At 42.2% G+C, this 22,280-nt stretch overlaps 2 protein-coding genes across 2 annotated transcripts in view; both read right to left on the bottom strand.

Moving 5' to 3' along the window:
- The window catches only part of abtb2b (ankyrin repeat and BTB (POZ) domain containing 2b), a 40,836-nt gene extending 36,459 nt beyond the window's left edge, over positions 1-4,377 (bottom strand). The window contains exon 1 of the mRNA XM_004563387.4: positions 2,934-4,377. Within this exon, the coding sequence (XP_004563444.1) occupies positions 2,934-3,825 (892 nt within the window). The 5' untranslated portion in view covers positions 3,826-4,377. The remainder of the gene's footprint in view (positions 1-2,933) is intronic.
- Positions 4,378-6,156: 1,779 nt separating this feature from the next.
- b4galnt4a (beta-1,4-N-acetyl-galactosaminyl transferase 4a) overlaps positions 6,157-22,280 on the bottom strand; it is a 149,046-nt gene continuing 132,922 nt past the window's right edge. Inside the window, exons 9-20 of the mRNA XM_004563378.5 lie at positions 16,310-16,376; positions 14,371-14,535; positions 13,943-14,052; positions 13,292-13,392; positions 12,963-13,036; positions 11,361-12,879; positions 10,563-10,945; positions 10,289-10,442; positions 10,128-10,200; positions 9,226-9,379; positions 8,887-9,013; positions 6,157-8,236 (exon numbers count right to left, since the gene is read on the bottom strand). Coding sequence (XP_004563435.2) covers positions 8,122-8,236; positions 8,887-9,013; positions 9,226-9,379; positions 10,128-10,200; positions 10,289-10,442; positions 10,563-10,945; positions 11,361-12,879; positions 12,963-13,036; positions 13,292-13,392; positions 13,943-14,052; positions 14,371-14,535; positions 16,310-16,376 — 3,042 coding nt within the window. The 3' untranslated portion in view covers positions 6,157-8,121. The remainder of the gene's footprint in view (positions 8,237-8,886; positions 9,014-9,225; positions 9,380-10,127; positions 10,201-10,288; positions 10,443-10,562; positions 10,946-11,360; positions 12,880-12,962; positions 13,037-13,291; positions 13,393-13,942; positions 14,053-14,370; positions 14,536-16,309; positions 16,377-22,280) is intronic.

Genomic DNA, 22,280 nt, shown 5'->3' with positions numbered 1-22,280 from the left:
CTCCCAAAACTCAGTTTGATCCTCACCAGATTTGTGCAACAGGGGAATGTATTTTCAGAGTGCTGGTTTCTCCATCTGTGTGACCACAGCACTGGGCTCCTCTCCCTGCATCTCTCTGCCCACTGTTCCCACGCCTCTTTATGGGCTAAATACATATTTAGGGAAACACTGAGTAGCAAATCATATGCTCTGACAGTACACCCCAAACCCAATACTAGCAGTCTTTTTACTATCTTCATGGATTTAAAGAAAGAAGAGAGAAGAAAAAAAATGTTAGTACTGGACTAAGTTTATCTATCCATGTATAATATTTTGAGCATGAACGCTCTCTTTCACTGAGCCCCTGCTTCAGACTATACAAGTATTCACATTCAAGTTTTAGAACAGCAACCCAAATATCAAACTACTGCCCAGTGCAAAGTGTGAATGGGGCTGGTGATTGAATTTAAAGTCATGTCCCAAAATAAATGACCCTCTAGTCAACTGTTTGCAAATCTAACTACTGGACTGCTGTTACAAGCCCCTTGAGCAAACAACTATAAAGTCCGAGAAAAGCGGGAAAAAAGTCCTCCAAACACTTGAATGGTGCTCACTTGGAAATTGTCCTATTAGCCAGACCAAAGCTTAACACACATCTGTGTGCTAGACATAACGATCAATGATTTCATAGCCACTTCTACTGTCCATTAGTAAAGCTACTACTCTGCACTTTAACATGCTCCACTGTACTGTCAATACAAATTATACCAGGAAGTGCTCGCTCACGCCATTTCCTTGTGAGGAGAAATAAATGACAAATGGATTCTTCTGTATAGTCACATTGTGTATAGCGTTCAACCAGTGCTGTAGATCCATTTATATGCAAGCAAAGAAGACTAAATTGGTTTCAGGGTCTGTGTGCATGTCAATGTGCTCGGGTGAGTCTGCAAGTGTAATGAATAAGATCCTGGCACATCACAACTGGGTTTCTCTAATGCACTCCCTGTAGACCAGAAGAAATAAACAGATAAAGATGAAGTGGATGTGGATGTGAACGCAATGGCAAAAAAAAGGGAGAAAGAGGGAGAGAGAGAGCCAAAAGTTAGACTAAGCATGAGAGGGCAAGAGGAAAGGAGGGAGGGAGGGAGTTTTCAGTTTTGTTATTGGAGCCGTACAAGTCATTTCTAACTTAAAGAGTTCCAGATGTGGGTCAGCCTCTGAGAAAGAGGCAGAAAGATGAAGTGAGATCAAGTGAGAGGGAGGAGTTTTAATAGAATGTGCCATGCATTCTATATGATCAATAATCTACCCTCCCATACTGGTTTGTAAGAAGGAAATGGATATTTGTTTTTTGTTTGGGTGGTAGGCAAAAGAGGGGATGTTGCTCAGCAGTAGGAGGTTGCCGTTTAGGGTGTAGGGTGTCAGGTGGAAAGATGGTAGAGGGGTATGTGGCTTCCATATCCCAGATTTAGCCCTATAAAAAGCTATGGTGGTCAGAATAATAGTCTGTTGTTATTATATGCACACACACACATCACACGATGGTCTTTCTCAAGACCAGTGACTAAACTCACCAAAATAGGCCAAACCTAAGCTAAAGACATCTGGTGAAGTAATGTGACAAAAGCTGCTTTTTAACTTTTTTATGAAATAGCACCCCAATTCAAACGTAAAACCAAACAACAGGCCTGTCTAATGTACAGCAATGTTCTGTTTATAGCACTTGCAGGCTTAAATGGAGCAGATATAATGATGAAGCCACTGGAAGCTGTACAGACTTTGAAATGGAAGGTAGCAGTTAATATGTGAGTGCATGCATGTGGGAAAGTACTATCTATTACGAGCACATTGATCTCAGATCAAAAGTTGGCCGTGTTACATTAGCGTCTTCTCCACATGCACGGAACACTTGCACATAATTGTGCAAGTGTGCTTCATAATTGTATTTAATATTGACTATCTATAGTTATTTTTTCTTTCTCTCTCTCTCTCTGAGTTGTGTATATTGTTCCTTGGTGCGTGTATGCATCCTCAGCATTTGCTTTGACTCCCTCTGTGTTTGACTAAGCTGCACGATCACACAACAAAAGGCCATTGTGCTGCAGTAAAATAGCTCTGCTCCAGGGAGCTGGTAGTGGGCCACAAACAAAGGCTGGTTACACTGTCCCAACACAAGCTCATGCATCAACTCAACGCTGGGCTGCCAAAACAGTCATGGAAAGAGCACTGTGAGTGTACTAGGGATCAACAGAGAAGGCGGAGAAAGAGACTTGATTCAGAAGGGATGTGAGGGTGGAGGAAACAAATAGGCAGGGAGCAGGATGCACAGCTGTAGCTGGAGGAGAGAGGAGGGAGAGATGTAAGAAACAGTATGCAGGGATGGTGGTGGGTGAAAGAGATCTGTCTACCAGGAGTACAGGATGAGGAAATGGAAGAAAGGGAGGATTTTAAAGGAGTGTGGCCAACACAGCGAGAGGCTGAGAGGTGAAGTCAGCGCATACAGAGAGCTATGTCAACAGACAATCCTCCTGCCTAGACTCTGAAGGCTCTCTGCACTCCAAACCACAACAGTAGAACACCAGAGTGACATGTGAGGACTCAATCTGGCTGGTTGAGTCTTTTTTCTCAGCAATTTGTTGTTTTGTGACTTTGGTTGAACAGAAAATGCCTTCTTTGCCCACATTAGAGGCAATTTTCTTACTCTGACAAGTCAAATTGGCAACAAATACATCAAATTCTCACACACTAAAAGCTGCTGTTGTAATCAGCACCAGGCCACAATTAACCTTTTTCCACACATGGACTCAGAGGGAGTGGAAAGTTGTGATCAACACTCAGGAAGACCAATATGTGATACAAAAAATAGTATGCAACAAAACATTCACTGAAGGTCCTCACTCTATGCTATGCACTGTTAACTTAAATGCACTTTTATATACATCATTTATATTTACCATTAGCGTTCTTCCCGCAGATGAGGTGCTCATAGTGTTGCAGGACTCCCCACAGCTCCGCGTCATTGTTGACCACCCCCTCCATGGCCTCTGCACTCACCGTGACGCACCCTGACCCCAAATCAGGCCCTGAATGACCCCTCTCGGCCATCAGCACCCGGGCACCTATCTCCTCCACCAAAGCTTCCATGCATGCAGTTAGGCATATGGCCGCATACTCGTGGATGCGCACGGAGATGCGGGTGTCCACCATCCAGCGGAAGAAGCGTCCCACAGAGAAGGAGAGGCCGCAGCGGGCGGACTTGCCTTTCCTCAATAGTTCACCGGCACTCATGCTGTACAAGGAGATGGCCTTAACTGTAGCAGAGACGCAGTAGTCGGCGAGGGCCCAGCTGAGCACCAATTTCATGGCACTCTGCACTTCGAAGCGTGTGCAGCGGCAGTGCATGACGCTGAGACGCTGAGCCTCTCTGGAAATGCGGATCAGAGCCCTGCGGAGAAGGGTGGACAGCCGCCTCACAGCCTCCGGTGAGAACACAGGTGTAGTCCCCCATTTCATGCTCCCACTCTCGGCCACTTTACGCAGTATTTTGGCCACCTCCTCCTCAGTCCATGGAAACTCTTCCAGTTCAGGTAAGCGTGGACACTTGGAGAAGATGTCCTCTGGGTCTTCTGGAAGGACAGTGTTGACAGTGTCCCAGCTGTTGTTCCTGCTATTCATGGAGCCGGAGTAGTACCACCAGTTCCCCCGGTGAGGGGCCGTCATGAATGCCTGGGAGTTTGACTTTGAGGAGGACAGGCTGAGGGATTTGCAAGAGTCCCCCGCCCCGTAGCCCGAGTCCAGAGTTAGGTCCTCCAGGGTTTTCATGTGGGCATTGCTCAAGCCAGCCATTGTCGTCCAACGGCCTTCACAGAGACCTTCTGGAAGAGAGGCGAACTTCCTCAGCGGCTTACCTGCAAAGTCAGAGAAGCAGCTGACGAAACTCCTCGGCGAGCTGGACGAACTGGTTACACAGCGCAACACTTGTCAGACATGCTGTGGAGTTCAGCGTGGGACGGCGAAATACTACAACTCCTTCAGCAGACAAAGTCCTGGTTGTTAGAAAGAGCAGACTGAATCAAAACTCTCTCTATTTCATTTACAAAAAGGACAGCCAGGATGATTCAAGTCGCACCCGGCTCACCTTCCCCCTGATCTCACCGGGATTTAAACTTTCCTCCGGTAACCTGTCTTTTAAGAGATGAAAACAGTCCTTCCGCGATTTCAATACAGCCAGAGTCGAGTTTACTTATAAAATAGCTCCATGTAGCCGCTCAACAGACAGAAAGTCTTTGTTTTTTGCGCAGACAATTGTGGAAAAGTTCGAATATATATCTCTGCTCTCCTCTCACAGCTCGTCGTCACGTACAGTGTACCGGAGAGACTCGGCTGCAGATGTGCGTGAGGAGGGACTGCTGCTGAATGACAACGCGGAAGCAGCTCAAACACCAATCAGAAGACGCCCGACTCTCACGTCAGCCAATCAGAGCACACTTAAAAGCTCTCCTAAGTTGGAAAACAAAAGTAAACTTAATTTCCCCTGAAAGAGGGATACCGTAACACTGACGTGTATGACCTACTACTGCATTTGCCCATTATCCAAGTATCACACAATGTTTCAGATATTTTGTGAGAACATTATTTTATAAATATATTATTTTGTCAAATCGAGAGCTCAAAAATACTATTAAATATGATTAAATTATTAAATACTATTTATTGTAACAGTAACAGATACATGGCACATCATCCAGTCCCTAGTTAGTTCCTCTCGTTCACTCAGAAGTACATGGCTTGTTCACTGCATATTAGTCAACTGCACTGTAAGTGTAACAGATACTCTGAGCGCCTAGTAATGGTGTAAGACTTATACCATATGAGGTGGAGTAAAGTTTACTTTTGACTGTACAAGGTTTAGGGTTTTCACCGAAAACTGCATTTTAAGCTTATTTAGAACAGGAAGGAAGGCAGAAATACTGCAACAGCTCGAATAATGAGAGATTTTGTAGTGGTTAACTAGTAGTGCACTGTACATTCTGCTCATTCAGCACCAGTTCAGCAGAACTAATAAAAAATAGGCCTGTTACTACCTGCTTCTCATTAGTCTGCGCTCACATAGGCAGGGTGTGTCTCGATTACACATAAGGGGTTTAAAGCACAAGACTCACTCTAGGTACCTGCTGGACCGCAACAGTGGCTGCAATAAATGTTATCTTGTATATACAGACCCACATGTTACATGACATATCGTCTGTGTGCTTGAAGTGGAAAAACCCAGTCCTGATATGTACATGCACTCGTATCATGCTGTCTGTATTAGTCAGTCATAGAAACTGAAAAAACTAAAGTACATGTAAACTCCCCAATTTCTTGCTGTTAGTCAGAGCATAAGACACACGGGACACGGGAGAGGAGATCACAAGGGGTCAGCGCTTGCCTCATCCAGACCTTGTTTAGCTGTGGTGTGGACAGCGCTTACCTCATGATCTAGAGAGGAAAGCCACAACCGTGTCAATGATTAAATGTCAGTTCTGCTGGGAAGTTTTTTAATGTTAGCGTCATGATGTTTCACTTCTCACATATCACTCATATGTGATCACAGTGTGATATGTGATCAATGCACAATGAGTTCTCTGGATGTATTAGAAACCATTTTTCGGAGGAAGCTTCATCACCTGACTGACGTCATCGTAGCGTATTGAAAGTAGTGTTTCCCAGACAAATTCATGTGTAATACTCTGGCTGTTTTGTTCATGTAGATTTCCCAAAAACAAATGTGTAGCATATAAATAATAACAAAAAGCTATAATTTGCAAATCCTTCGAACACTATAGTTTACAGAAAATATAGCAATGGGAAAATGTTATTTATCCTTTATATTGACAAATAGATGTTCATTTAAAAAAATATCGTGAAATAATTGAAAACTGGAAAAGTCAGCTGTAGTAAGCTTTATTTCTCTGGCAATGAATCACCCTACCTCTGCTCAAAATATGTTGAGCAATGTTATTTCCATGTCTCCATTTTACCACTTCACGGCCCGTGTGGGACGAGCACCACCGTGTGGTCAGAAAAACAAATAACATTTTTATTTTACTTTTGTGTCACTTTTTCTGTATTGAGACCAGGGTTCCAAAAACATAAATAAACGCACAACAAAAAAACTAAAATATTATCCAGATGTAAGGATAAAAGTTTATTTGCAAAAACAAAAAACAAACAAAGAAACAACAAATGAAAATAAAAGTACAATACATTCTTAAAACCTTTTCTCTACAAAACAATTTCACAGAAATTACCTCGGAATGTATACTTATTTTTCATTTTGTAAATGTTTCATATATATATATATATCTATATATATATATATATTCTTATATTAATGTGTTTCCTTTATTTTAAATAGTCCCATGTGAATGCAAAATTATGTACAGTGTAGACCTTTTTTTCTGTAGAGGCAAAAAAGGTCTAGAGGGCATTTTGACAATCATATAGTCAATAACAGATCGTTAGTGTTCATCCATATACATGTCCAGCCAAGAGCCCTCCAGCCACTCTTCCTCAATATAAGTGCCATGTTGCATAAACAGAAGGCATTAGGAGCCCGGCCTCCAGCCAAAATAATGGGAACAGGTGGGGTCCTACTGGACTGCAGCTGCCAGTGACTCTTTATCACACCCTCTGTTCCCACTCAGTAGTCATTCTTAACGATTCTCCTTCTATCTCACCAGTGAACACTTCGTATCACTAAAACCTCAATCAAACATGTCCTTTCTTTTGAGATAATACAATAAACAGTGACACTTCTATGATCCTTTAAAGAGAATATTATTTTCCTCTTTTTACAGTATATCTGAATTTACACTGACTTTACAGCCTGCTGATAAATACCGTTGTATTTCTGCTTGTCTCGGCCCTCGTCAGTCATTAAAGTAGCTTAAAAACTGCCTGCAGCCAAACCCTGATAAAGGCACACATTTGTGAAACAGCCATGCCTTGCACCACTGTGTCCCACACATGAACTGGTCTCCCTTCTGTTAGCGCTTAAAACAAGCTCAAACAGAAGAGTATCTGTATTTTCGACAGCCAAGCATTCCCCGTCTCTGTGGGATTTTAATACGAGAAATGAAGTTTGCAAACAAAAAAATCTGTCAGTAGATCTGAAATGCTCACAAATTCAGTGTTATTGAACAGGAATAGCATGCCAAATGTAAGCACATGCTTAATCCAGATAAATAAAAGTCCCTTGTTAAAAAAAAAGAAGAAAAACCCCCTCATCACTTAAAACAAATCAAGTCATAACCAATAGCTTGCATTATTATAAATGCTCTATTTTAAAATTGACATTATAAAATAATATTACAAACAGATACAAACACACAAGTTAGCATGACAAGGAAAAGGATAAAGAAAGGAATAAAATAAAGGTGATACAGAAGGAGAAAGAGGGGCAGAAAGGGATGTATCTGTTTGAGAAAGGGCTTTTTCTGAACGGAAAACTTTCTGTGGTTTATAATATCAGATACAAAGAGGAGTTCAGCACCTCAGTCATTCTAGTCAATGATATTTAACAGGTAGAAGTTGATGTACTGCTTTATCAAACAAAGTGTTCCTCTACTTGAGCTACAACCCTGCGTCTGAATCGCCTGATGAACACGTTGACACACATTCTATTAGGCTCCCGCGTGAGAGCATGTTAGCAAAAAGATCTTAGGTTGTCTCCACATCTCCGTGTTAGAAAAAAAAAAAGGGGTGCTTTCCGTCATGGCAACACACCCACACACCTATATATACATACCCACACATACAAACACACACGCTCTCTGCTTTCCAGTCTGTCTGAAAACATTGCACCAAAAAGGACAGAGAAAAGGAGAATAAAAATAACTCTTCTCTCTGTACAGTAGTTCAGTCAGTGAGGCAAAGTGATGACTCAGGTCCGTCTGCGTAAAAAGCACGCCTCCAAATTTCAAATTTGGAATCAGTTTCCTCGTACAGACAAATACACAACAGGGTCCGAGGAGTCCCTGAAAGGAGCCTGTTTCGAAAAGGCAGAATTCAGGCAGTGAGCGAGCTCCGACAGGTCTCTCTCTCACACACACAGTGGGTCTGCAGGTAGGTTTAGGATCCTCTGACCAACAGGCTGCGCTATCCCTTGGGAGTTTTTTTGTTTTGGGCATTCCACATGCCTCTCTTGGAGTGGTAGTAGTGAAAGAAGTTCCTCAAGCGTAGTCTTTCTACTTCCAAACCGTTCTGCAGGACCCTAACGAACGAGAGAGACAGAGAGAAGTTTCATTTTTTGTCTCAGATCATATTGCAAATACACTTCTACACTAAAAGATAACCCTGCATATAAGCTGATAACCCTGATTTTCATGTGTTCGTGTACTTCTAAATGAGAATTTGGACATGAACAACATGAACATTAGAATGAAGGTACGCTGTATTTTATTACCTTGAGCGTTTAAACAACACGTTGATAGCTGTGTCCTTGCTTTAAATTACTTCTTTTAAGTCAGGTAAGGTCTTTTTTTTTCCAAGTCAGAAAATTGTGTTATTCTGATACCGCATGAATACATAATAATCTTCGGTTTCTTTAGCTCAAGTTTTGAAATTGCTACAGCTATAATTTCCTCTGCCACAACGCAGATTAAAGGACTAACATTGAAAAATTACAATTTAAAAGATAATTTCCTGATCACTATAAACATAAATGTTCAGCTTTTTAAAGCTTCTTGTGATCTTCCCTTCCTGAGCTGCACTTTCACTAATAATATAAACTTTTACAAAACACAGGGACATTTTTTACAACATGCACTGCTTTTACACAGCTTTTGAGGTTAAATTAGATGTTCACTAGTTTGTTCACTCTGTGTCATACATGCTTTGAGAGTGTTTATGTTGCAGAGCTACCTGTCCAACAGTTCCCAATCCTCTCCACCCCAGCGGTCTTTGAACTCTTCTGTGTTCATCCCTCCAATTTTATCAAAATCTGATTTATAAATTCCAAACAGACCAAAGCCGTTTACCTCCCAGTAACCTTAGAGACAAAAGAAAAGCACTGAGTCATACAGTTTGATGGTGCAGCAACAGGAAAATCTGATGCCTATACATGATTGTACTTCAAAAAGTGTATTTACTACACATATAAAATAAAAATCACATATATCACCGTAACTGGGGAATGAGTTTCAGTGCCCCTTCAAACTAAGCCTTTGTTAATATGTAACACGTGTATTTTTTGTGTGTTACCATCAGGCTCCTGTGGTGAACTACCACAGCTGAGTCTCATGACAATGGGAGCAAAAGCAAGGCGTCCCTCCACGCAGTGCTTCCTGATGCTTTCCAAGATGTTGAGAGGGAAATGGATGTGCAGGTCACACAGGAATACGATGCTGTGGCTGTCCTGTGGGAGAAAATGCAAAGAAATGCTCAAGTATGTTTGCTACATCCAAATGATATCAAAATCCTTCCTTCAACTGGGCAAAAGAAGTGTCTGATTTTTGTGTGTGTAAGCTGGTGCAAGACAAGCGGATGTTCACATGCGCTTTACCGCTTTTTACATGGGCTTTTAGGATTAACGAGAGCAGAAGCTCTCTTTAGGTCTGTGCTCGGCATGAGTGGGTTGTCGTCACGTCAACAGCCCATAGGTCATTTAGATATGAGTGACAGTCGTGTCATCCCACCATGACAGCACTGACAGTCAACTGACGGATCAACGTCTGTCCAGACTTCCAGCTGCTCCATTCTCCCATGGGTGGGTATGCATGTGTGCGAGACAGAGACAGCCACAGAATGGTGTAAGGGCACATGCACACAAATAACCTGTGAGAGGGAGTGGATGTGACAGCTATGGCATACATATGACAGAGGATATGCGGCTATCTGTCTAAGGAATTCCCTGTCAGCCACAGCTGGACTCTGTGCGAGAGAGCCAAGGAAGGCAGTAGGAGGCTTGGAGATAAGGGTGAGATCCACAGTCCATGACAGACCAACCTCGCTGTGATGCATTCATTATGCATGAGTGTTCTTTCTGCCTGTCCATCAGCCAGTAAAGGTCATGTGGTCTGTGCAAGCGTCTGACCTTCAGTGAGTGGCTTTTGCCTGCCAGCTCACATATTGTCGTCTTCTCTATGTGTGCTTGTTTCACTGACCTCAATAGTGTCCACTCCCATCTGCAGTCCTGCCGAGCGCTCAAAGTTGCCTTCTCTCCTAAGATACTCATATCTGCCAAAACACAAATATATATAAAGCGCGGCAGCCTTCAAAATATTAAAAGTCACAGCACACAGCTCCTCGTGTCGCATGCACACACCTTGGCACACTGCTCTCTCGAAGTGCCTGCTCCACGTCCATATCTTCGCTCTCAAAATCCACAATGATGATGCTGAAATTGTCATCTTTTGTCTGCCGGTGAAGATTTTCCATGTCAGAGATGAACTGCTGCACCCAGCGAGCCTGGTTTTTTACTGAAGAACAGTAATACCAAAGGCAAAAGGACAGCAAGTTGAGAAAACAAAGAAAGTATAGGCAAATAAATTATTCATCTGAAGGATGCTGAATCTGCCCTGGATTAACTTTTGACTCACCTGGGACCACAAAGTGTACCATGACATCTTTCCTCCATTGGAGCATGACTGGCTGGCATAGCAGGGGCTTAGCATATGCAGTGCTCCAGGGTGTTGCTGCTGCTCGGCCAGACGACTTGGTGGGAGGAGGAGGAGGCGGTGGGGTGGTGAGGCTGGGAGTGGCAGTGGAGAGGGCCGAAGCTGGTGCTGAGGCAGGGGCAGAGTCTGTGTTCTCTAAACTTTCCTCCCCCTGCTTGCTGCGGTGTAGCAGCAGGTAAATGTATTCTGAAAGGCGTACCACGCTACGTCCTCTCTCCATAAGCTCCAGCTCCACGAGGTACCGGTTCCCTCTTGCCGAGTCACGCCGCTTTTCAACGTTGATAATTCGCAACAGGGTGTAGATCCTAGGGCAGACAGACAGAAAATATTGAAAATACACAGAGAGGTTGCACATATAGAATACAACGTTTTACATCATTGGCACAAGTGGATTAATTATTGTTTGTGTGTACAAACCACTTCAAAAAAGCTGATTCTCATTATCTGTGGCACATTGAATTTAGCATGGATGATGAAAATAACAACAGAGAAGCTACTTCACACAAATAACATCGAGCTTTGCAAGAACTACTGAAGAAAATTGTAATCAGCATACTGAAGACTGAGAGCAAGACTTCAAAGCACCAGGACATGAGCAATATGTTGCAGCAAAATTACCTTTTGCTTTATATAACGATTAGCATAAGTACCACACCTAAACTAACAAGGATGCAGGGAAACATAGACCTTGTCTGTTTTATTTCATTTTGCCATGCTTACCCCCCATTGTGCTCATTGAGTTTCTCCATGTACTGTGCCAGCACGTCCACCACCTCGCTCTCTGCTAGCTGCAGGTTCCCAGACACATTACAGCGCAAGTCATTCCAGTCAGAGCGCAGAAGCTCAAAGTCCATCGGATTGACCGAGAAAGTCCTCTGCCAGTTAATGCTCTCCTCTGCCCAACCTGGCCGAGCCTCCACCTCCTCGTAGCTGTAATCTGACATTTCACCCTCCTCTGGCTCTGGCTCGGGGTCGGGATCAGGATTAGAGTGGTTTGTTTCTTGGTCGATATCTGGAGGGTTGGGGTCTGGCTGCTGCTGGGACTCTGTAATCTCTGAGGTTCGCAGGTAAGAAGTAACCCGTGATTGACCTTGGATTGTGTTGTCTGTAAAGTTTAATCTTGGTGGGGTAACAGAGGGATGAGGGGGACCGCGGTGAGAGGACGGTTCGATTAGGTGGTGTTCTTTACTGGGTGGGTCAGCCATGATAGTAGTCTTTAAATCCCGGTGCTCTCCTTTGCTTTTGCTTTTCTCTGGCTGTCTTGCCCCTGTTGCCTTGTTAGAAGACTTTACCACACTTTCATTGTGTGTGTTGGTGCTTCCATTGTGAGGAGAAGCCTTACCTTCTTTTATAGGGGGGTTAGGCCAGAGCTGAGGCGCACTAATCAGACTCCTACTTCCTGTTACGCCTCCCCCACCACGTCTCCTGGCACCCAGGTTTACCAGCCTGGTGGTCTTTCCAGTCTGATACAAAAAGACTCCTGGGAAAACCTCTCTAGGGTGGCGAGATGCCCTCTCGTCCCTCCTCTCTCGCCGCTGCTCCCTCTCCTTCTCTCTCTCCCTTGCAGGCTTGGGCCTGGTGATGTAGATCTTGTTCTCCTCCCTCTTCTCTTTTTTGCTCCCGGGAAGCCTATCGTGGAGGTTGTTGCCATGTGCAGAGTTGCTGAGGATCTGCCTGGCTCGGCTAGCAAGGGCAGAGAGGGACGACTTTTGGGGAAAGAGAAGAGAAGACTTGCTGAGTTTAGTCCGTGTGTCAACTCCCCTGTCTTCTCCGCCACCTGTTCCTCCGCCTTTCCTGGCAGGGTCTAGTTCTGCAGAATCAGTGTGGACCCAGGACAGAGAGCGACCCCTAACCACGCTTTCGATATCAGGCTGAAGAACCCTTGCTTCGATGTTTTCCAGTCTCTTCCCCGTGTCTTTTCTCATATTCTCCCTTGTATGATCTCTCCCCCAGTCTCTGTCCAAATCCCTATCCATCTGTCTGTCTCTGCGAGGAAAACGCCTCCTTTCTCTGTGCTGTATGATACTGTTGACTGGGCCCTCATCTTCTTCATCATTAGGATCCTCCTTCTCTTTCTCCTTGTCTCGGCCAGCTGGTGTGGGCTCAGACTTTGATTGCCGATAGGAGGGATTTGAAGTATGGCTGGTCTGGCTTGGATAAGAGGGCTTCTTGGGTGACTGTGTGCCAACAATCTCTGCCTCATCCTCTGTATCTACCACCTCCTCCTCCTCTAGGAAATCTGGGGACACGAAAGAGACTTAAAGTTGAATGAGAGTCTGTACGTGTGCAGGTGGGTGCATGTGTTTGCTCATTATTAGTTACCATCTGGGTTCGGGAAGAAGAACGGCCTGTCATCTTCTTCCTCATCCATCTTCATATATTTGTAGAAACCAAACCTGGCAGACAAAACAAGAGGCAGCACAGGCACACACACACACACGGCCACATGCATTAACAGAAGGTTGAAGTTTCGATGTGCCTTGCAGCATAATACACTTAATCTCTTAGTGAGGGGTCACATGAATCACTGCCATCAGATTCACAGACACTTGAACACTTATTCTGCATAATCAGTGTACGCGCTCATATATACAAGACAAAGACAAATGTTCCCATACCTCCCTAAGAGATAAAAGTAATAATGCCCTTACTTCTCCAAGTAGATAGGGGACTCTCTGTAGAAACACTTGTTTTCTCGTTCCATGTGGGTGAGGCGCGTGAAGTCATTAGGGTAGACGAAAGACAGATAGACCTGATAAACAGAGACATGTCAATCAAAAATGCAATCGCCCCAGAAAACAGTGACAGGAGGAAAAGTTAGGTTAAACTATGTGCACTTTGTGACAGTGTTTAATTACAACCAGTCACTTTATATAATGCTGCATTTTGTTAAGGTCATTCTTGTCTAATCTGAAATGGATTTGCTGTGTAACTTGCATCTCTCTCTCATACCAGTTATCGTTCATCTTTGCAGATGTTGCAGTAACCTGTGCTGCCCTAAAGGGGGGAGCAGTGCTCAACACTGCCCTCCACTTACTTTGTTTATGCTGTGCTTGACACAAAGGGAGAGATGCAGTGGCGATATCCAAATCAGCACAGATGTAGCTTCTCTGTTTCTCTGTTTGCTGCGCAGTTGATCGGGATATTACACTGGGAATACTTTTTAAGGGCCACTACCATATCTGGTCACATTTCTGATGACCCCGCTAGTCTACTTTTAGCAACAGCTGACTGTCGAAAAATAAAAGCTGATTCGAACAAAAGCGTCACTCTTTTTGTGACCCAGATGGAAAGTGACTTACGAACTGCAGGCCCTGGTATCTGGCAATGGGGAAATCTTTGACTACATAGGTTGGAGAGTAAAGACAGGCCGGAAGAACGTTTTCCAGTCGAGAGGGATCAATCATAGGGGCTGAGAAGAGACAGAGAGTGACAGGAAGAGGCAGGCAGTTATTCAACAACTAGGCCAAACCAATGTGTGTATAGAACACTTAAATAAATGAATAAATAAAAATCTAAGAGTCAGATAGGTGAGTGATGAAAAAAAGCAGGAAAATCCAGAAAAAATGGAACACAGCCTACTGGATGAAATTACAGTCTGAATACAGCTAAGATGACAACTGCAGACAATCGAGCCAGACAATCAGGCATTTAGAGAAAACGACAGGCCAGAAAATCAGGATGAAGACAGAGAAAGAGGACAGCCTGAAATGATGAATGGCAGATTTACTGCTATAGAAGGTGTCCCTGGGATCCGGCTTCAGCATATCAGCTCCATGCAGGATGGTACGGCCTCCCTCCAGACCCTGAGGCTGTCTCCCCTCTGGGAGACGGATGTGACTGGCCAAGGTCTGAGGGATGTGGTCCACACTGTTCATCTTCAGATTGGACTCATCTGGAAAAAAAGCAGTGAAGAGACATTAAGTTAGAGTCAGCGGAAAAGAGGAAGACTCTTTATCTCATTTCCTTTTTTATGCTCCTCACAATGGACAAATTTGATATTTAATGTTTAAAAGAAGATATGATTTGGGCCACAATTACAGCAAAATCGCTACCATCTATGACGAGGTGGCGACTGAGGAAGGAAGAGACAGAAGGAGAAGCAGAGGGGAGATGGCACAAAGGAAGCAGAGGAAGAGGAGGAGAACCCTAACAAAAGCTGAAGTGAAGGATCAGAAAAAAGTTGAAGCAAACAAAAGCAGAACAGAGCCGAGTCATAATTATACCAATCGATAACAGGGTAGGAGGAGAGCGCACGCGTGATTAATGGCATGTCAGTGGCAATGCCTGATGGGAGAAGTGCTTTATAATTAACAGGGTGGTCAGCAGAATTTTTATCCTCACGAGGGTGAATTGTGTCCACCATCTTTCTCTCTTTTTTTCCCAAACAATAAGATATCTGTTGATCACACTGCTGGTTTTTACTACACACAAGTCTTGCAAATGTTGACTAATGGGCTCGTTGATCAGCAAAATAATGGAACCCCTTTTTCTTCCTGTGAAAAAATTGCATCATTTTTCATATATTTGTATTATCATCAAAACCACAGCATTCATTTATGTGCAGCAGAGATATTGAGATGGATCTTTGCAACAAAAACAAAGGAAACCAAAGAAAAAAATGCTTGTTTAACTTTACACATTTATAGCAACTAAGTTGACTGCATCTTTGGTGTTTTTTCACTTAAATTATCTGTGGCATTATTACACAAATGGAGCTTCCAATTCAGGTTGTGCCAGTAAGAATTTATTTTGAAACTATAGACAGAAAAACACTTGCATGAGCAGAGGGAAGCGTGGCACAATGAAAGACATAAAAATAGCTTGGGATAGTTTTTCAGGTACATAACAAAATACCTCTAAATTTATGTGCAAGTATTCCACTTATACAATGCAACACTGATTGCAGAATCAAAGTCCTACAACTTTAACTGGTGTCCCAGAGCAAAGAGATGCATGTTTTTGCTCAAACAGGAAGGATTATTAAATAATTTCCAGAGTGAGTGAATGGAAAAAACAACTGAGGGAGGCAGAGTGACATGAGGGAGGAGAAGGGATGGATGGGTGGAGGACGGGAGACAGATGAGGAGATGGTAATGCTCGAATCCAGCAGGTGACCTCATATATGGTACGAGGCTTCATTCCTCTCTGTCACAGCTTGTCATAAACAAGAAGACAGGATTTGGCATGCATCCACATAACACTGCAGCTTTGCCCAAGATGACAACTCCACACATCATTTTCTGTGCAGCTGGCATTTCCCCCTGTTAACGATGCTGAATCTTTGTGACACATTACTATTCTTGGAGCTATAAAGGTTAGACATCTACTCTGGAGATAGTGTTCTCATTTCTGCTAAGAATGACACCTATGGAAGAAAATAGATCATCTATTAGATCCTGAAACTTCTCTTTAGCCGCACGTAGGGAATACATGCTGTGTTCTCAAACTGACATCTGCAGTGAACCCACAGAAGAACATTTTGGTTTAAATAGGTTGTTTCTATGGCATGATTGAGCCTTTCCTTTTGGCAAGCTCTCAGCTGAGCATTTTCAGCAGATTTTCTATTAACAAAGTCCAGTGTGTAAATGCCAATAAATACAAAAAATTAATCATGAAATTATTAGATTCCACGACAAGATGACACAAATTTGATGAATTGCTCTTACCTGTGTAGAGGGAGATGTAGGCCGAGTCTATCACTTCATATTTCAGACCAGGCAGGAACGGACGCCACTGTGTGTGAGAGCAGAGAGTGAGAGAAAAGGGACTGAGCGAGAAAACTAAATGCCAACATGTTCAAAGTATACGGCGAGCAGAAATCGTCCATCAGTCTTTGCTGCCTGAGCTGTGACACTCTGTGTTATTGATCTTAACAACATCACAGGATCGATCTGAAGCAGGGTTTTTCTATAAACACACATAGTTGAAGACAGAAGAGGAAACAGAATAAAGAATGTAGGACATATACATCCTTACAAAAGGTGTACGCAAGGAAAGGAAACAAGAGGAAAATGACAAACAAAGAAAATAGACCATGAACAAAGAGACAACATGGCTGTATGGATAAGACGGGGATGAGTAGGTGTATAAAAACGATGTAGTAATGACCTGAAAACAGCAGCGAGAGAGAGAAATAAAAAGGGGATGAGAAAGAGACAGAGAGGCAAGCTACAATTCTTTTAAATAGATTTCACAATTACCTCGTCACTTCTAGTTACCAAGGATATAATCACAGGAGACAGGTCATTTTCCAACCCTCAGCTTGAGAATACAAATATAAACACCCTCCTCAGGCTTATGCAAATGCCCCCAGTGTATGCACGGCATAAAAACATGCACGCTGTTTTGGATTTTAGGGCATTTTCTCACAAATGAAGCGCTGAGTGTAGCACCAAATTCTGAAATTAGAAAGGCATTTACAACATCTACAGTGCTGCGAAACAGTGTTTCTCCCTCTACCGTATTGGTTCCTTTTTTTCTGGCTATTTGTCACATATTTGGCAAAATTAACCCAGATAAATAAAAACTCTTTGAAATAAAGTTGGCTCCTAGAACCTGGATGTTGACGTATCCTCGGGCAGGATGCAGAACCCCAAGTTGCCTCTGAGAGCGTGAAAGTTAAAAGTGCTTAGGCATAGAAAAAAAAAAGCATTTGTGTGAATGAGATTTGGAGTAAGAAAGCACTTCGAGTGCTCAAATTGAGTAGAAAAGTGCATATAAGCACCAGTCCATTTACCATTTATCACTTTAACCTAATAACTGGTTCTGCTACCTTTGAACTGCAAGCATCAAGCATTTACGATAACTACCGATGAGTCTTTCACAAGGCTGTGGAGACGTTTTCAGCCCACTCTCCTTTGCACAAGTGTTTTAATTCAGACACACTAGAGGGTTGAATATTTTTTTCCCTTAAAACATAAAATCACCATTTAAAAACAGCACTTTGTATTTCTTCGGGTTATATCAGAATCAGAATCAGAATACTTTATTGATCCCTGGGGGAAATTATTTTTTGTTACAGTGCTCCATTTTAAACCATATTTATCTATTATTAAAATATGTTGTGGATCTAAAACTTTTAAATGTGACATATATACAAAAAGTACAAAATCAGAAAGGCAGAAAATGCTTTTTCACGGCACTGTATACTGTATGCAAATGATACACGCCAATAAAGCATTGTTTCAGAAACACACATAACCGCAGAAGTGCATGTAGTGCATTAAAGAACAATAAATAAGGACACAGGGTAACATCATGCAGAAAAGCACCAGGGGGTGGCCCAGCAGGCCAGCAAAGGCTTCACTATCTTGCTGTCATTTCAGGGTGATCGTCTTCAAGGTCAAGCCAGAAGGCTCCACAACCCAACTCCAGGAGGGACAAAAAAAAAAAAAAGTGGACACCACATATTCAGTGTAAAATGCAGCCAACCTTTCTGTTATTCTTACACGCCAGAACACACAGCAAAACTCGAGTGATCATCCATTCAACACTAAAAAATACATGAATCAATCCTATTTCAAGGTTTACTTCCTTTTTCGCATTACTTTTAATCACATGTCACAGTCTTATTTTGGAGCTCTTTTTCTGCGTCTCGCCACTTTGTTTCACTGTAGGCTGTAACTGCGTAGCTGCATTTCTGGAATGTATAATGAAAAACAACAAAAAAACAGACCCGTTTGTTTTCGCCAAAGAAATGCAACTCAAAATGGCTCAGCTTTACAGGTCAAAGCTGCAAGCGAAAGATGTTGTGAAATTTAAAATGAGAGACAATGACAGTTGATGCTTTGACTTGTGGCTCGGAGCGTGTTTCAGCAGTGCGTTTAGGAAGAATGTCAACACAACCCTTTCCAGAGCTCAGTGGAGCACAGCACCGCTGATGTGTCATCAGCCTTAAGTGAAGATGATGCACACAACACTTGTGCTCCTGCAGGGCCCATTTTCTAAATATGTGAACTTCTGTTCATTGGCTGACCTCATATATTTGCTAATGAATTCCTCCAACCCAGCGAGTGTGCGTGTGCATGTGTGGAGACACACAGCATCTTTTATGAAAGCGTAAATGTAGTGTGTCTTGTGTGTACAGGTGTGTTTACTTTAAAACACTTTTGACAGGAAACAGCAGGAAAAAGCAGAGGTGCGCTCACTAGCCCTGCAAGTTCAAAAGAAAGGGGGAGAAAAAAATCAATATCCAAGGGGAAATAATAAAAAGTACCAACAGTGGAAACAAAATGACAATGAACAACAGGCAGTGTTGTTTCACACAGGCTAGACCACCAACTGATATATAAAGGTTTGATTCTGTTTTCAATCTGATGATCAAAAGAGGGTTTTAATCCTTCTTAGTGTATGGTTTGATACCAAACCGAATAACACACGCAGCTTTTGTTATTTGTTTTTATCATTCAACGATTAGGAGTTTATTGCTTCTGAGAAGACTGACTGCTGGCTGCTGTATTTGTTACCTTAATTCAATCAGTTGCACCAGAGCCCAACGCTCTATCGATAAAAAGTTGTTTTGTTAATGTGACACATAAGTAGAAATGACATAATGAAAATAACTGACCGCTTCAAGTTTACATACAAACCACTTGAGATTTGTGGTCAAATAAAATTAACAGAAATTAAGCACTTTATTTGTTTGATTTATTCTTGCGAATAATGACTTTTATGCTAGTACTAGCTCACCTTGGTACATTTAAAAGGTTGTCAATTTCCATTTGTTCGACTGAGGACAGAGAGGTTCATTGTGTTCTTTGTATAGCTCATCTCTTGTTTTCTCCATGTCGTACACAGCAGAACAAGACAGATGTTAACAAGCCTGATGAAGCCTGCCTTAGGGGAAAAGGCAAGAAGAGAGCGGCGCTACCCTGATGTTATTTGCAACCCCAATTCCAAAAAAGTTGGGATGACGTGTAAAATAAACACAAAATGTAATGATATGCAAATCTTATGAACCCATATATCATTCACAACAAACACAGAAAGCATATGAAATTTGTAAATTTAAAAAATATTAGCTCACTTAAATTTGATGGTGGCAACATACCTAAAAAAAAAGATTACTACTATGTTTAATCCTCTTTTCTGTTAACAACAGTTTGTAAGAACTTAGCAGACCAGTTTGCTGGACTGTTGGAGGATGAATGTTATCCCATTCTTTTTGCTGCTCAGCAGTCCTGGGTCTTCTTTGTTATAATTTTTTATTTCATGATGTATTCTTGAATGCACGCAAAGCCAGTTCGGCACTCATCTACTACAAAGCCATTCTCTTGTAACAGTTGGACTATTCAGTTTAGCAGCGTCTTGCTGAAATATGCAAGGACTTCCCTAAAGAAAAAAGCAGTCTTGATTGGAGTATATGCTGCTCTAAAACCTGTATATAACTTTCAGCACTGATGGTGCCTTAACCAGACCTGTTGCCAGTTAACCTAATCATCTGCAAAATGTTCCTCCAGCTGTTTTGAGCACAGTTTCCCTTTCCAGCTTTCCTTTGCCCCTTGTTCCAGAGTTGGGGGTGTGTAGACATGTTTCTGTCACCAAACTCCAAATGAGCTAACATTTTTCATGAAGTAGTAAAATGTTTTAAACTGATATGTTTTCTATGTTCTATTGTAAATTAAATATTGGTTTATGAGATTTGCAAATCTTAGCTCCACCAAGGATTTAATGTTTTTGGTAGAATTTGTATTCATAGGCATCATTCTGCCTATAAATACAATAGCTCGTTTTACATGTATTCTGATAAAACTTTGTAGAGGTGTAGAATGGAGTCACATAAACAATCCATGAAAATTTGGTTTACATCGAACAAGGTCTTCAAGATTAACTCAATGATTTATTGGTTGAAAATTGATTAAAAACCTTCTAACTTAGACATTAAAAGAAATGTGGTGTGTACTGTCAACATATAAAAAGCACCGTATAAAACCTCTGACCTCTTCTTTGAGTTCAAAAGATTGATCTGAAGGTCAAAGTGATATTAATGCTATTTAAAACTAAGTTTCTTATAATTATTCTGATATAATATAATAGGCTAAAGTTACTCATATCCAGTTATTTACAGATCAATGCCTATTAAACATTACTACTTCTACATAATATTTGTGTAATTAAAGTAAACACCTGTCATCCCACCATGCAATTTTTTGTCATGCAATTTTAAATAATTACTTGTTGTTTAAATATGCAAATTACCTAATATGAGTGGTTACAATAACATACATTGATTGTTGTCCAAGTCGAACTGTCAGACAGAAAGCACTGAGAAATGGGTCAAGGCTAGAACAGAGATAGAGGATGGTAAATAATATATTATCTTAGGAAGGCTTGTTTGTTTTTATGTGTCCGTTGTTAACTGCCCAGGGTTATAATTTAATCATAAATGGATGGAGACGAAAGCAGCTCAAGAAAAAGGCTGTGGTAAGCAGGCCCTATTATATCCATTAGGAAAAAATAGCTCTGAAATCACGCTGTGCATTCTTTTCAGGTTCTTATATAGTACGAGAAAGCTTGGTTTTTATTACTGAAGTAAAAGAAACAGACGTAATTCTTCCTATTAGGACGATAATTAATAAACCTGACAAACCATTTGTAACGATTCATTATGAGTTTGAATGAAAGCCAGAACAAAGCACAGGTGCTTTCATTGACCTGACTGTGTTTCTGTTGCCAGACAACTGTTTGGCCATAGCAACTACGACTGCACTGAGACTGACAGGCTGCTAACAAGCCAAAAATGATAATATTAATACGAATACGAGTCTCATGGAAATGTATTAAATAGCGCAGGTTTCATTTTTTGTTACAGTGTTCTTCTGCAGATGTCAATAAACGGCTGTGCTCCCTGGCAGAAAAACAGCCCCATAGCATGATGTTTCCACCCCCATGCTTCACAGTAGGTATGGTGTTCTTGGGATGCAACTCAGTATTCTTCTTCCTCCAAATACGACGAGTTGAGTTTATACCAAAAAGTTCTACTTTGGTTTCATCTGACCACATGACATTCTCCCAATCCTCTGCTGTATCATCCATGTGCTCTCTGGCAAACTTCAGACGGGCCTGGACATGCACCGGCTTCAGCAGCGGAACACGTCTGGCACTGCGGGATTTGATTCCCTGCCGTTGTAGTGTGTTACTGATGGTGACCTTTGTTACTTTGGTCCCAGCTCTCTGCAGGTCATTCACCAGGTCCCCCCGTGTGGTTCTGGGATCTTTGCTCACCGTTCTCATGATCATTTTGACCCCACGGGATGAGATCTTGCGTGGAGCCCCAGATCGAGGGAGATTATCAGTGGTCTTGTATGTCTTCCATTTTCTGATGATTGCTCCCACAGTTGATTTTTTCACACCAAGCTGCTTGCCTATTGTAGATTCACTCTTCCCAGTCTGGTGCAGGTCTACAATACTTTTCCTGGTGTCCTTCGAAAGCTCTTTGGTCTTGGCCACGGCGGAGTTTGGAGTCTGACTGTTTGAGGCTGTGGACAGGTGTCTTTTATACAGATGATGAGTTCAAACAGGTGCCATTCATACAGGTAACGAGTGGGGGACAGAAAAGCTTCTTACAGAAGACGTTACAGGTCTGTGAGAGCCAGAGATTTTCCTTGTTTGAGGTGACCAAATATTTATTTTCCACCC

Source organism: Maylandia zebra, linkage group LG7 (assembly GCF_041146795.1).
Source record: "Maylandia zebra isolate NMK-2024a linkage group LG7, Mzebra_GT3a, whole genome shotgun sequence".
NCBI classification, from domain to species: Eukaryota; Metazoa; Chordata; class Actinopteri; order Cichliformes; family Cichlidae; genus Maylandia; species Maylandia zebra.
The sequence above is the reverse complement of the archived record's forward strand: the minus strand, read 5'-3'. Positions and strand labels throughout refer to the sequence as shown.